Below are 12,584 nucleotides of genomic sequence, written 5' to 3'. Positions count from 1 at the left end.
ATGTTCCTGTTTTCTCTCTCTCTGGGTGGGGGTTGGAACATAGGGCTGGTTGGAGACTGCACATGAGTGCATCTCTCTTTCCTGGGTCCTGCCGCATCCTTCCGGGCCTGGTTTCTATGGCAACAGGCTCCCAGCAGGCAGCCCGCCAGCTGGAGGGAAGTAGGCAGGGAAAGAAGGCCTGGGCAGCAAGAGGAAGGCTGAAGTTGTGGGGGTTGTGGGAGTCTCCCAGGAAGCGGAGGAGCCCCTAAACCTAGCTCCCAACCCCCTTTTTCTTCTGACCGTGAGAGTGGAGGGGGCTTAGGACACATGGGCTTTTCTTGCCTGCTCCTTGAATTTCCAGACCGCAAACTTCTATTCATCTCTCCTTGCCACCCCCGCATCTCCTGACTCTCACTTCTTTAAGTGTTGTCTGACCCCCAACCTCATGCCCCTCGGGAGAAGTGACTTCTTCATAGAAAAGAGCTCTCACTCTGACTGAACTCAGTCAGCTGGGGGGGTGGGGAGGGGAGAACAAGGCCAGCTGACTCTGTTTTGCATATGATTTGCATATTATTAACTCAAAGACAAGAAATTTCCAGGCCCTGTGTCATTCCTGTCAGCAGCTTAATTCAGCTCTCTTGGCACCCGCTGACTGTCTGGCCAGGCTCTGTGCTGAGCCATGGGGTCCCTAGAGGAGAAGTCCTCCCAGCTGCAGCCCAACGCCCTTCCCCCAGCTGCTCTAAGACAGTTCTTCCTGATGTTCTAGCAGCTGGTGTGGTGGGGAGTTCTTGGGCTGTGGAGCGTGGCAGCCCTGGGTCCACATTCTGGCTCTGCTGTTTCGCAGCTGGGTGACCGTGGGCCTCTCTGGGCCATAGCTGATTTGTCTCTCCATAGAGGTAAGGACATACCCATACAGCTGGTATAAATTAGCAAAGACACAGTGTTAAAATGCTGAGATACTTCTGTGGTTGTGGCGAAGAGCCACCACCCTGGACCCTCCTGGGCACCTCTGGTCCACCCCCCATCAGCTTCTGCAGGATGATGCCCTAGCACTTTGGCTGTGTCTTGTCTGATGGGTATATGCCAGCCTCTGCTCTGCCCATCGAGTATGCGTGGTTTAATGTTTTGACCATCACCCCTGTCCAGAACCGGTGCAGCAGTTAGGTATATTATGTGCTCACCCGTGGTGAGGACCGATCCGTTTAAAGGTGGTGGATGACTGTCCATCACTTTGTAGTCTTCCTGTCTCATTCCTTGTCCTTTTGGCCTGGGGTGCAGGTGAGGGCTGGGGTGAGACTGGGCAGGGGCAGGGATGACTGCCACCTCTCTCACCAGGCGGGCGAGGTTCAAACGCTCCAACAGTGTGACAGCCGGCGTGCAGGCTGACCTGGAGCTGGAGGGCCTGGCCGGCCTGGCCGCAGTGGCCACAGAAGATAAGGCTCTGCAGTTCGGACGCTCCTTCCAGAGGCATGCCTCTGAGCCCCAGCCCGGGCCCCGGGCCCCCACCTACTCAGTCTTCCGCACGGTCCACACGCAGGGCCAGTGGGCCTACCGCGAGGGCTACCCACTGCCGTACGAGCCGCCGGCCACCGATGGGTCGCCCGGCCCTGCCCCTGCCCCTACCCCCGGCCCCGGGTCCGGGCGCCGCGACTCCTGGATGGAGCGCGGCTCACGTAGCCTCCCGGACTCAGGCCGCACGTCCCCCTGCCCACGGGATGGCGAGTGGTTCATCAAGATGCTGAGGGCGGAGGTGGAGAAGCTGGAGCACTGGTGCCAGCAGATGGAGCGCGAGGCGGAGGACTATGAGCTGCCGGAGGAGAGTGAGTGCGGGGACTCTGGGCGCGAGGCCCGGTGCCTGGCGGTGGCCGGGGATGCGGTGGGATAGGAGAGGACCTTGGGCGCGACTGTGCCTTTCTCACAGTTTGGCGGCGTGACCCCAGGCCTTGGTGGCTCCCACTGGCAGCATGCCGGGAGCTCCTGGAAGGAAGCGTGAGCAGCTTCGGAGGCCAGAGCTAGGACTGGGGAAAGTGAGTGGGTGAAAGGGCTGGGCTTTCTAGGAGGTAGCCACCAGCCCAAGACCATGGAGATTCCAGGAGCCCCTATTCCTACCTGGGCTGGCTGGGAATCCAGGTCTGATCCAGGTGTGAGAGCAGGACTTCAGGCAGAGGGGGAGGCGGTGTGTGGGTCAGCTCTTGTCTGTGGCCTGGGAGGAGACTCAGCCAGGAAGACATGGTCATGCCAGAGGGGCCCGCAGGTCCAGTGTGAGGGGAGACAACGGTTTACCACCGAACCCCCAAGCTGATAGCATCGTGACTAGAAGATGAGTCAGGGACGTTTGGTAATTTGGTAATTCATTCTTTGGTAATTCTCAGTGAGCCAAGGACTCACATGCCGACAGGTGACAAAGTTCTGCCAGCGAGGCGTCACTGAGCTAGTGCCTGGCTGGCTAAGGCTGTAGGGCTGGACTGGTACTGATTTCCACCTGTCTTCTGACATGGAAGGGAAGAGGACACAGGAGAATAACCAGTCAAGAAATGTAGATCATATGATGCAAGAAACATCAGTGTCTGGGGAGTCAGTCTTCTTGGTGAAGTGGGGCAGGAATTGCTTGTTAGTATCTGGAGTATATGGGACAGGGAGGGGCCGGAGGAGACTGACAGATGTATGGTGCCAGATAACAAGAGGGGTCAGAGTCATCCCAGGCAGACTTCCTGGAGGCAGAGGAAGGAGAGGCATTATTCCCCTCCCCCATCTCCTTTTGCTCTCCAGTCCTGGAGAAAATCCGCAGTGCCGTGGGCAGCACACAACTTCTCCTGTCCCAAAAGGTTCAGCAGTTCTTCCGGCTGTGTCAGCAAAGCATGGTGAGTGCTCGTGGGCATAGAGCCCACCAGGTGTGTGTGCCTGGTAGATGACCAGAGTGTGTGGATGCCTGGAAGTGAGGACAGGTGTTTGTGCCCATGATGGAGAGGTCTGGGCTCTTTCTTGTCTCCCTGCCTCCCGGTCCCCACTCCACTCTCCCAGATTGAACTGGACAGTGAGGGTGGGGTGGGGCTTTCTCAGGCCCTGGCTGGGGCTCAGGCCTCTGACTGGCTGCTTCCCCTTGACTCCTTCCACTGCAGGACCCCACTGCGTTCCCTGTGCCCACCTTCCAGGACCTGGCGGGTTTCTGGGACCTCCTGCAGCTCTCTATCGAGGATGTGACCCTCAAGTTCCTGGAGCTACAGCAACTCAAGGCCAACAGCTGGAAACTCCTGGAGCCTAAGGTGGGGGGAGGTCCCTTCAAGCCAAGAGCCCAGACCCTGGGAAATGCCCTTCCTCAGAGAGTGTGGGCAGGGGAGAGGAGGGCAAGAGAAGAGACCCTGGCCAGCCAAGGCAGCCCTGGACAGGCGATGGGGACCCTCTACGACCACCCTCTGGGTCACTGCCCTCTGCTCGGTTCCAAGGCAAGAACCATCTCATCACTGCCTGAGCTGCAAGAACCCCTTTCTTTGGTGGCTGCAGCTGTAGTTTGAGGGAGCGAGAATGGCAGGCTGCCCTCAGCTTGGCTCTAGGCACAGAGGGGACCTTCAGCCCGCATCTCACTAGACCTTCATAGAGATGAGGCCCAGCAGTTTGGAATGTGACCCGCATTGCCTCGCCCGGGTCAGGGGAGCTGCGCTCCCCCTGGGTCTGGAGGGAGAGCATCCACTCCAGAGAGGGAGCAAACCCTCTCTCTGATGCGGGAGGTGGAAAACGGCTTCACCAGGGGGCGCACGAGTCCACCTTTTTTTAAAAGATGAAAAATGTGAGTTTGACCTTGGCAGAAGAGGCACCCCTGGGGCTTGGGGGGGGGGGGCCCGCACGCGCTCGCGAGAGCCTGGCTCACGATCAGAGGTGTGCGCTGTGAACCCCTCGGGGCCGAGGGGGAGCGAGGTGGGGAGTCGGCCGGGACCCCGCCCCCAAACTAAGCGCCGCCCCTCTGCCGGCAGGAGGAGAAGAAGGTCCCTCCGCCGATACCAAAGAAGCCCTCGCGGGGCCGGGGTGTGCCGGTGAAGGAGCGCTCCCTGGACTCGGTGGACCGGCAGCGGCAGGAAGCGCGCAAGCGGCTCCTGGCGGCCAAGCGCGCCGCCTCCTTCCGCCACAGCTCGGCCACCGAGAGCGCCGACAGCATCGAGATCTACATCCCCGAGGCCCAGACCAGGCTGTGACCGGCCCGGCCCGCCCAGCCCGGGCCCGGGCCCGCGGTTTTCTACCCGTACTGTACACCCAGCGTCGAGGTCACTGTGAACGCGGGCTGCCCCGTGCGCCCGCCCCGCCGGCACCGCACGCCCCGGCCCCTCCTGCCCGTCACGCGCTCGTGGGTTTTTTACCTTCCTGACCCCACGCGAAGGCGCCCGGGCTGGGCTGGGGGCCGTGCCTCTCCGCCCTGTGCCCCCACCGGGACCCCTCTTCCTCGAGGTCCGACGCTTCGTCCCCACCTCCTCCCCACGGGCACCATCTCTGCCATTACTGCCCCACCCCACCCCCCACGGGCCAGGCCGGGCCAGGTCCCCCATCTGGGCTCTGCGTCCCCCCTCTCCCCACCCCCACACCCCCCCCCACCCCGCGGGGCTGGGCTTCGTGGGGAAATCAAGCTTCGTGGCTTTTTATGAAGAATCCCGAACCCCGCCTAGGAGCCCGCCCCATCCTCCCAGGGGCTCTCCCCTGAGCCCTCAGCCCACCGGGCCCAGGGACCGCAGTGGCTGGACCAACCCAGGACCGGGGCGCCTGGGCCTCTCCCCTCTCCCCAGCTGCTGGGGAGGGGAGATGGGGGCTTCCCCTCACCACACCTGTGGCTGTTCCCACATCCCCTTGAGTATCCCAGGAAAAATAAAACGGCAGAACTGCACTTGAGCCAGCTGCTCTCTCCAGAAGAAGCCACTTCTGCGCATGCTTGCGTGCGTGGGGGAGCGGGTGGCGGGACAGGGAGCGGGGTGGCGGGATGGGGAGGCCCGAGCCAACATCTTGATCTGAGGAGAGCAGGGTTTCGTGGGCCAGCTGGGGGAAAGGGGATTTGGCCTCCTGGTGGCGACAGAAAGATCCTCCTAGAGGGGCCAGTGTCGGGGTGGAGAGGCCAGTCTTTCACCTCCTTCTAGTTAATCTGGTTTCCTTTATGCCTTCCAGTTGCCTGGGCTTCCCTCCTCACCCCGCACCCCCACCTCCACCCCGCCCCAGAGGGAAGCATGTGCTTCGTAGACAGTGAGGGCTGCTGTTCTTCGATATGAACAAATATTGGTGTTCTTTTCCCTAAAAAGCCAGTGTTCTCTCTGCTCCGGAAAACTGTTCAGTTCTGTGCCATCACATTTTCTGATGCCTCCAGTGCATGGGCACATTGATGGGAAACAAAAGAGAGAACAGAACTTTCCTGGGAAGCTAAGTGGCATCCCCACTTAGTGGATGCTTCCTGTGGGTCAGGCAAGATGTAAGTGCTTTACATGAACGTAGCTCAATCTTCTAACAGACGAGAAAGCTGAAGCTCAGGAGAGGTCAAGTGTTCAGGTCAAAGTCACAGGCAGAGCTAAGAGTGTAGACCCAAGTCTGTCCAATGTCAATCCTGAGCTTTTAGCTCTACAGCCTTTTGAGCCCCGGAAAAGATGGCAGCTCCTGCTCACCATGTCCTCTTGCCAGTCCTCAGGCTGACGTGTCACCTTGAGACAGGAGGAAGAACCTTCCCAAAGGGTTGCCTGCTCTTCTGGGTCACTCTGGACTAGCTAGTTCTCATTCATTATTCAGCAAGTATTTATCAAGAACCACGGTTGGCCCTATCCATCACTGGGAAGATAGCCCTGAACAAGTTTCTACTCTTATGGTGCTAGCAGCTGTATGGGAAAAATAGTAAGTAAACAAGCAGTTCGGAGAAGATGATGGCACCCCACTCCAGTACTCTTGCCTGAAAAATCCCATGGATGGTGGAGCCTGGTAGGCTGTAGTCCATGGGGTTGCGAAGAATCGGACACGACTAGCGACTTCACTTTCACTTTTCACTTTCATGCATTGGAGAAGGCAATGGCCACCCACTCCAGTGTTCTTGCCTGGAGAATCCCATGGATGGGGGAGCCTGGTGGGCTGCTGTCTATGGGGTCACACAGAGTCAGATACGACTGAAGCGACTTAGCAGCAGCAGCAACAAGCAAGCAGTTACATTATAAGGGTGAGTGCTGGAGAGATGACTAGTATTAGCCCCTGAAAGAGGGCTGTAAAGAATGTACAAGATCAGAGAACATCTGTGCAGAAGCCTGGAGGAGAAAGAGGCATTGGGAGTGCAGAGGCTTGATCATGCTGGGCTTTTGAGTCAATTTTAGGAAGGTTTGCCTGGATCCTGAGGGCCATAGGGAGCCATGAAGGGTTTTGAACAGGAGAGTGACATGAGCAGATATTTTACAGGCTAGTTTGGAAGACCACTTGAAAAGCAAGAGGTCCTCTCTCCACTGGGAGGTGAAGAGGGCTCCTGTGCAAGACAAAGTGAATAGAATCTTTGCCCTTGGATAAGTCTTTGACAAATGAGGTGATTCTGATGCTGGCCAGGTTTGGGAACACTGAAATTGTTTGACTCTCTCAAATTTCACCTAAAACTGCTCATAAGTCTGTTATCCCAAGACTTACCAAGAGAGACATTGGCTGAGTGACTTTATCATCCTGAGGTTCGAAAGTGGGGACCTGGGTGAAGTTTGAACTAGACAATACTCAGAGCAGTCCTATGAGGCAGGTGTTGTTATCAACTCCATTTTACAAATGAAAAAACTGAGGCTTGGAGAGGTTCAACAACTTACCCCAAATCACGAAGCCAGGAAATGGCTAAGTCTAAGTTTAACCCTCTACATTATACAGCTTTTTATGAGTCTGCATAACTAGGCCAGGCTTGCTGGGGCCAAGAGGTATATGGGAATGGATGGCAGAGGACAGGCAGCATCTGAGACTGTGCAGGCATCCTGCTGCAGAAGTGATGTCTAAAATCTCCCAGTGTGTGGCTGATGGAGGGGCTGACGGGGGGAGTCTCCTTAGGGTGTTGTGGCCCAGGTTGTTGTGCTGAGCTCCATGGGCATATGAAGGATTAGATCCCGTCCTGAGTTGCTCCCATCTGGCTTAGCGAGTCACATAAACACAAAGTTATGGCACAAAGGGAGGCCTATTCACCCAGGCGGCTGAAGAGACCAGAGGAGGGAGCCTCTAATAGCCAGCAAGTCTGGGAAAGCTTTCTGCAAGAGAGGCCTTTTGAACTGGGTCTTGCAGGATGAATTATGGGTTTTGCAGTGAGGGATGAAAAGGGAAGACATTCATTTCAGGCAAACAGACCCACTTAGGCAAAGTCATGGAACAGTACGTGTGTAGTAGATGATGGGAAGAGCAGAAACTGAGATAGGTGACAGGCAGGACAGGGTGGAGAGGAAATAAAGGAGATGTGGCTGGAAGGGACCCCTGAGTGTAAGCTGGAGATTTCATGGTTTTATTTAAGTGTTTGAAAGAAATGGACTGAAGGAGACAATGGAAGGCAGGGAGACCACTGAAGGAGTTGCCAAGGTGGTCCAGGTAAGGGATGATGTTGAATTTGAGAGACATTGAGGAGGCCTAGGTGCTGTAAACTGGATGTGGGGACTAATGCAAAGATGAAGAGGCCTTGAAAATGTCAGTCAAGTTTTGGGCTTACTAAATAATGCCATAAACGGACATAGGACACTGAAGAAGGAGGCCTGAATTTGAGGAATACGTAAAGTGAAAAGGAAACATAAAGTGAAAGCGAAACATGGGTGACCAATTACCAAGCACTTAGGAGGAGCTGAAAGTGAAGTGTGTGAAAGTGCGAAAGTCGCTCAGTCGTGTCTGATCTTTGTGACTCCATGGACTATATAGTCCATGGAATTCTACAGGCCAGAGTACTGGAGTGGGTAGCCTTTCCCTTCTCCAGGGGATCTTCCCAACCTAGGGATTTTGTTTTTATTAAGTTGTTTTTTGGATGTGGCCAATTTTAAAGTCTTCATTGAATTTGTTACAGTGTTGTTTCTGGGTTTTTCCCCCCGATTTTTTGACTGAGAGCATGTGGGATCTTGGCTCCCAAGCAGGAATCAAAAGTGCACATGGCACCACCCCCGCCCCCATCCCCGAAGGTGAAATCTTAACCACTTTCTTTGTCATTTTTTTTTAAACAATGGGTGAACAGATTTTCTGAGATTAGCAGGCAGCGGGGCCAGCATTTGAATTTACAGCTCTCTGATTCCTAAGTCTGTGTCCTGGAGCCCCACTCAGTTCTCAGGAAGCAGAACTGCTCGCCAGCATTTGAGACTCAAGGTTCCTCTGGGGAATCTTCCCTGATTCTTCCTGAGGACCCTTCTCTGTGCTGCTTGTGCACACTCCTGTCATCACATTTTGCACACTCTCTCAACATTTCCTAGACCCTTCTGCTTCCACGTTAGACAACTCCTGAGGGAAAAGATGGTCCCAGATATTTTTGCATCTCCAATGCCTCAGTTCAGTTCAGTTCAGTCGCTCAGTCGTGTCTGACTCTTTGCGACCCCATGAATCGCAGCACACCAGGCCTCCCTGTCCATCACCATCTCCCGGAGTTCACTCAGACCCACGTCCATCGAGTCAGTGATGCCATCCAGCCATCTTATCCTCTGTCATCCCCTTCTCCTCCTGCCCCCAATCCCTCCCAGCATCAAAGTCTTTTCCAATGAGTCAACTCTTCGCATGAGGTGGAAAAGTACTGGAGTTTCAGCTTTAGCATCGTTCCTTCCAAAGAAATCCCAGGGCTGATCTCCTTCAGAATGGACTGGTTGGATCTCCTTGCAGTCCAAGGGACTCTCAAGAGTCTTCTCCAACACCACAGTTCAGAAGCATTAATTCTTCAGTGCTCAGCTTTCTTCACAGTCCAACTCTCACATCCATACATGACCACTGGAAAAACCATAGCCTTGACTAGATGGATCTTTGTTGGCGAAGTAATATCTCTGCTTTTTAATTGGCTATCTAGGTTGGTCATAACATTTCTTCCAAGGAGTAAGTGTCTTTTAATTTCATGGCTGCAGTCACCATCTGCTGTGATTTTGGAGCCTCAAAAAATAAAGTCTGATACTGTTTCCACTGTTTCCCCATCTATTTCGCATGGAGTGATGGGACCAGATGCCATGATCTTCATTTTCCGAATGTTGAGCTTTAAGCCAACTTTTTCACTCTCCACTTTCACTTTCATCAAGTGGCTTTTTAGCTCCTCTTCACTTTCTGCCATAAGGGTGGTGTCATCTGCATATCTGAGGTTATTGATATTTCTCCCAGCAATCTTGATTCCAGCTTGTGCTTCTTCCAGCCCAGCGTTTCTCATGATGTACTCTGCATATAAGTTAAATAAGCAGGGTGACAATATACAGCCTTGACGTACTCCTTTTCCTATTTGGAACCAGTCTGTTGTTCCATGTCCAGTTCTAACTGTTGCTTCCTGACCTGCATATAGGTTTCTCAAGAGGCAGATCAGGTGGTCTGTTATTCCCATCTCTTTCAGAATTTTCCATAGTTTATTGTGATCCACAGAGTGAAGGGCTTTGGCAATGCCTAGAAAATGTTAATTGGCTGACAGAAGGCTAGTTATTGTAGGCCATTCTGTTCTCTTCTCTGTTGTTGTTGTTCAGCGCTAATCATGTCCAGCTCTTTGCAGCCCCCTGAACTTCAGCACACCAGGTTCCTCTGTCCTCCACTATCTTCCAAAGTTTGCTCAAACTCATGTCCATGGACTCAACAGTGCCATCAAACCATCTCGTCCTCTGTCGTTCCCTTCTCCTCCTGCCCTCAGTCTTTCCCAGCATCAGGGTCTTTTCCAATGAGTCAGTTCTTCGCATCAGGTGACCAAAGTATTGGGAGTTTCAGCTTCAGCATCAGTCCTTCCAATGAATATCAGGACTGATTTCCTTTGGGATGGACTGGTTTGATCTCCTTGCTGTCCAAGGGACTCTTAAGAGTCATTTCCACACCACAGTTCAAAAGCATCAATTCTTCAGCACTCAGCTTTCTTTATGGTCCAACTCTTACATCCATACATGACTACTGGTAAAACCATAGCTTTGACTAGATGAACCTTTGTTGGCAAAGTGATATCTCTGCTTTTTAATATGCTGTCTAGGTTTGTCATAGCTTTCTTCTCTCTACATATTCAGTTAGTGAAGACTTTCTGCTAATAGTGGTTTCCTATACATTTCTTTTTCAAAAACTTATTTACTTGGCTGTTCTGGGTCTTAGTTGCAGCACGGGATCTTTGAGCATCATTGTGGCTCCAGGGCTCTTTCAGTTACAGCATGTGGAAGCTAGTTCCCTGACCAGGGATCAAACCTGGGCCCCCTGCATAGGGAGCACAGAGACTTGACCACGGCACCACCAGGGAAGTCCCCGGTTCCTACACCTTTCTTTATTCTTTATCAGTTCCTTTTTCTCCTCCTCCATTGTCAGAACTTAGCACTGAGATCTTTGAGATTGTACAGGAAGGGGATCTAACCTGATAATGCAATCTAGGAGGCTTCCTACCAAGGTGTCCTTTAAGCTTGAAAAACAAGCCAGAGCTCCTTTGGTAAAGAAAGGTGGGAAGGGCATTCCAGGTAGGTGAAAAAGTGTAAATAAAGGCATGGAGGTGTGAAACAGTGGTCTCTATGGGGGGAAGAGGAGGGGTTTAGTATGTGTTATTGCTGCATCACACGGGTGGTGACGCAGAGCTAGCTGGGGTATTATGAAGCCTACACTCTGGTGTGTTTTTTTTTTCTCTTCTATATGCTATAAAATAGACATCTGTACAGGGTGCAATGGGGACGCAGAGGAGGGAGTGACTACTTGCACCTGGGGGGCCAAGTAAGACTTAGGTGTTGCTGCTGCTGCTGCTAAGTCAATTCAGTTGTGTCCAACTCTGTGCGACCCCGTAGATGGCAGCCCACCAGGCTCCCCCATCCCTGGGATTCTCCAGGCAAGAACACCGGAGTGGGTTGCCATTTCCTTCTCCAGGAGATCTTCCCGACCCAGGGATTGAACCCAGGTCTCCCACATTGTAGGCAGATGCTTTACCATCTGAGCCACCAGGGAAGTCCTCATTAATCAGCTATGCTGCTAAATCGCTTCAGTCATGTCTGACTCTGTGCAGCCCCATAGACGGCAGCCCACCAGGCTCCCCCGTCCATGGGATTCTCCAGGCAAGAACACTGGAGTGGGTTGCCATTTCCTTCTCCAATGCATGAAAGTGAAAAGTGAAAGTGAAGTGGCTCAGTTGTGTCTGACTCTTCGAGACCCCATGGACTGCAGCCTACCAGGCTCCTCCATCCATGGGATTTGCCAAGTAAGAGTACTGGAGTGGGGTGCCAGGCCAAGTAAGAATTAGGTGCTACTGTATTTTAATTATTTGTATGAGAGGAGAGTGAAGAAGTTGGCTTAAAGCTCAACATTCAGAAAACTAAGATCATGGCATCTGGTCCCATCACTTCATGGCAAATAGATGGGGAAACAGTGGAAACAGTGGCTGACTTTATTTTTTGGGCTCCAAAATCACTGCAGATGGTGAGTGCAGCCATGAAATTAGAAGACACTTGCTCCTTGGAAGGAAAGTTATGACCAACCTAGACAGTGTGTTAAAAAGCAGAGACATTACTTTGCCAACAAAGGTCCCTTTCGTCAAGGCTATGGTTTTTCCAGTAGTCACGTATGGATGTGAGAGTTGGACTATAAAGAAAGCTGAACGCTGAAATATTGGTGCTTTTGAACTGTGGTGTTGGAGAAGACTCTTGAGAGTCCCTTGGGACTGTAAGGAGATCCAACCAGTCCATCCTAAAGCAGATCAGTCCTGAGTGTTCATTGGAAGGATTGATGTTGAAGCTGAAACTCCGATACTTTATTTTGGCCACCTGATGCCAAGAGCTGACTCATTTGAAAAGACCCTGATGCTGGAAGGAATTGGGGGCAGGAGGAGGAGGGGATGACAGAGGCTGAGATGGCTGGATGGCATCACGGACTCAATGGACATGAATTTGAGTAAACTCTGGGAGTTGGTGATGGACAGGGAGGCCTGGTGTGCTGTGGTCCATGGGGTCGTGAATAGACGGACACAGCTGAGCGACCAAACTGAACTGATGCTAACAGTAGTGTCATTTATTTCCCTGCTTGCGATATGCCAGCAGAGCACTTCGCATACATTATCTCATCAACTCTCACAACATCCTGTGAAATAGGTATTATTACGTGTATGCATAAGAGGTAAAGGAGGCTCAGTCACACGGCTGAATGTCACACATTTTCCAATGTCACACGGCTAGAAAGCTAGCCCAGATCGGAATAGTTTTTAAGAGTTCTAGATTTTACTCTGCTGAGCCCTTCTTGAGGTCAAGGGTCATGTTTTTTATTTTTCTGTGTCCAGACCAAAGTCTTAGGAGCCGCCTAGTCAGCATCAGTTGATTCCTTTCTCCAACCGAAAGCCCGTGGTGACGTCACTGAGAAACCTCCCATCCGGAAGGGGACGCTGTACGCATCTCAGCTCGGCGCGGCCGGTTGCGGGCGCCTAGCTTCCCCAGTCCTTTCAGCCAATCCTTGCGCTCCGAGGGAGCCGGCGCCAGTGGGCGGGTCCCGGGGCT

The 12,584-nt window shown here is 53.1% G+C and overlaps 1 protein-coding gene across 1 annotated transcript in view; it reads left to right on the top strand.

Moving 5' to 3' along the window:
- DLGAP3 (DLG associated protein 3) overlaps positions 1-4,846 on the top strand; it is a 61,945-nt gene extending 57,099 nt beyond the window's left edge. The window contains exons 9-12 of the mRNA XM_027967600.3: positions 1,315-1,799; positions 2,749-2,840; positions 3,099-3,242; positions 3,948-4,846. Of these exons, the coding sequence (XP_027823401.2) occupies positions 1,315-1,799; positions 2,749-2,840; positions 3,099-3,242; positions 3,948-4,166 (940 nt within the window). The 3' untranslated portion in view covers positions 4,167-4,846. The remainder of the gene's footprint in view (positions 1-1,314; positions 1,800-2,748; positions 2,841-3,098; positions 3,243-3,947) is intronic.
- Positions 4,847-12,584: the final 7,738 nt, after the last annotated feature.

This window comes from Ovis aries, chromosome 1, assembly GCF_016772045.2.
Source record: "Ovis aries strain OAR_USU_Benz2616 breed Rambouillet chromosome 1, ARS-UI_Ramb_v3.0, whole genome shotgun sequence".
Lineage (NCBI taxonomy): Eukaryota > Metazoa > Chordata > Mammalia > Artiodactyla > Bovidae > Ovis > Ovis aries.
This window is presented reverse-complemented; position numbering and strand designations above follow the sequence as displayed.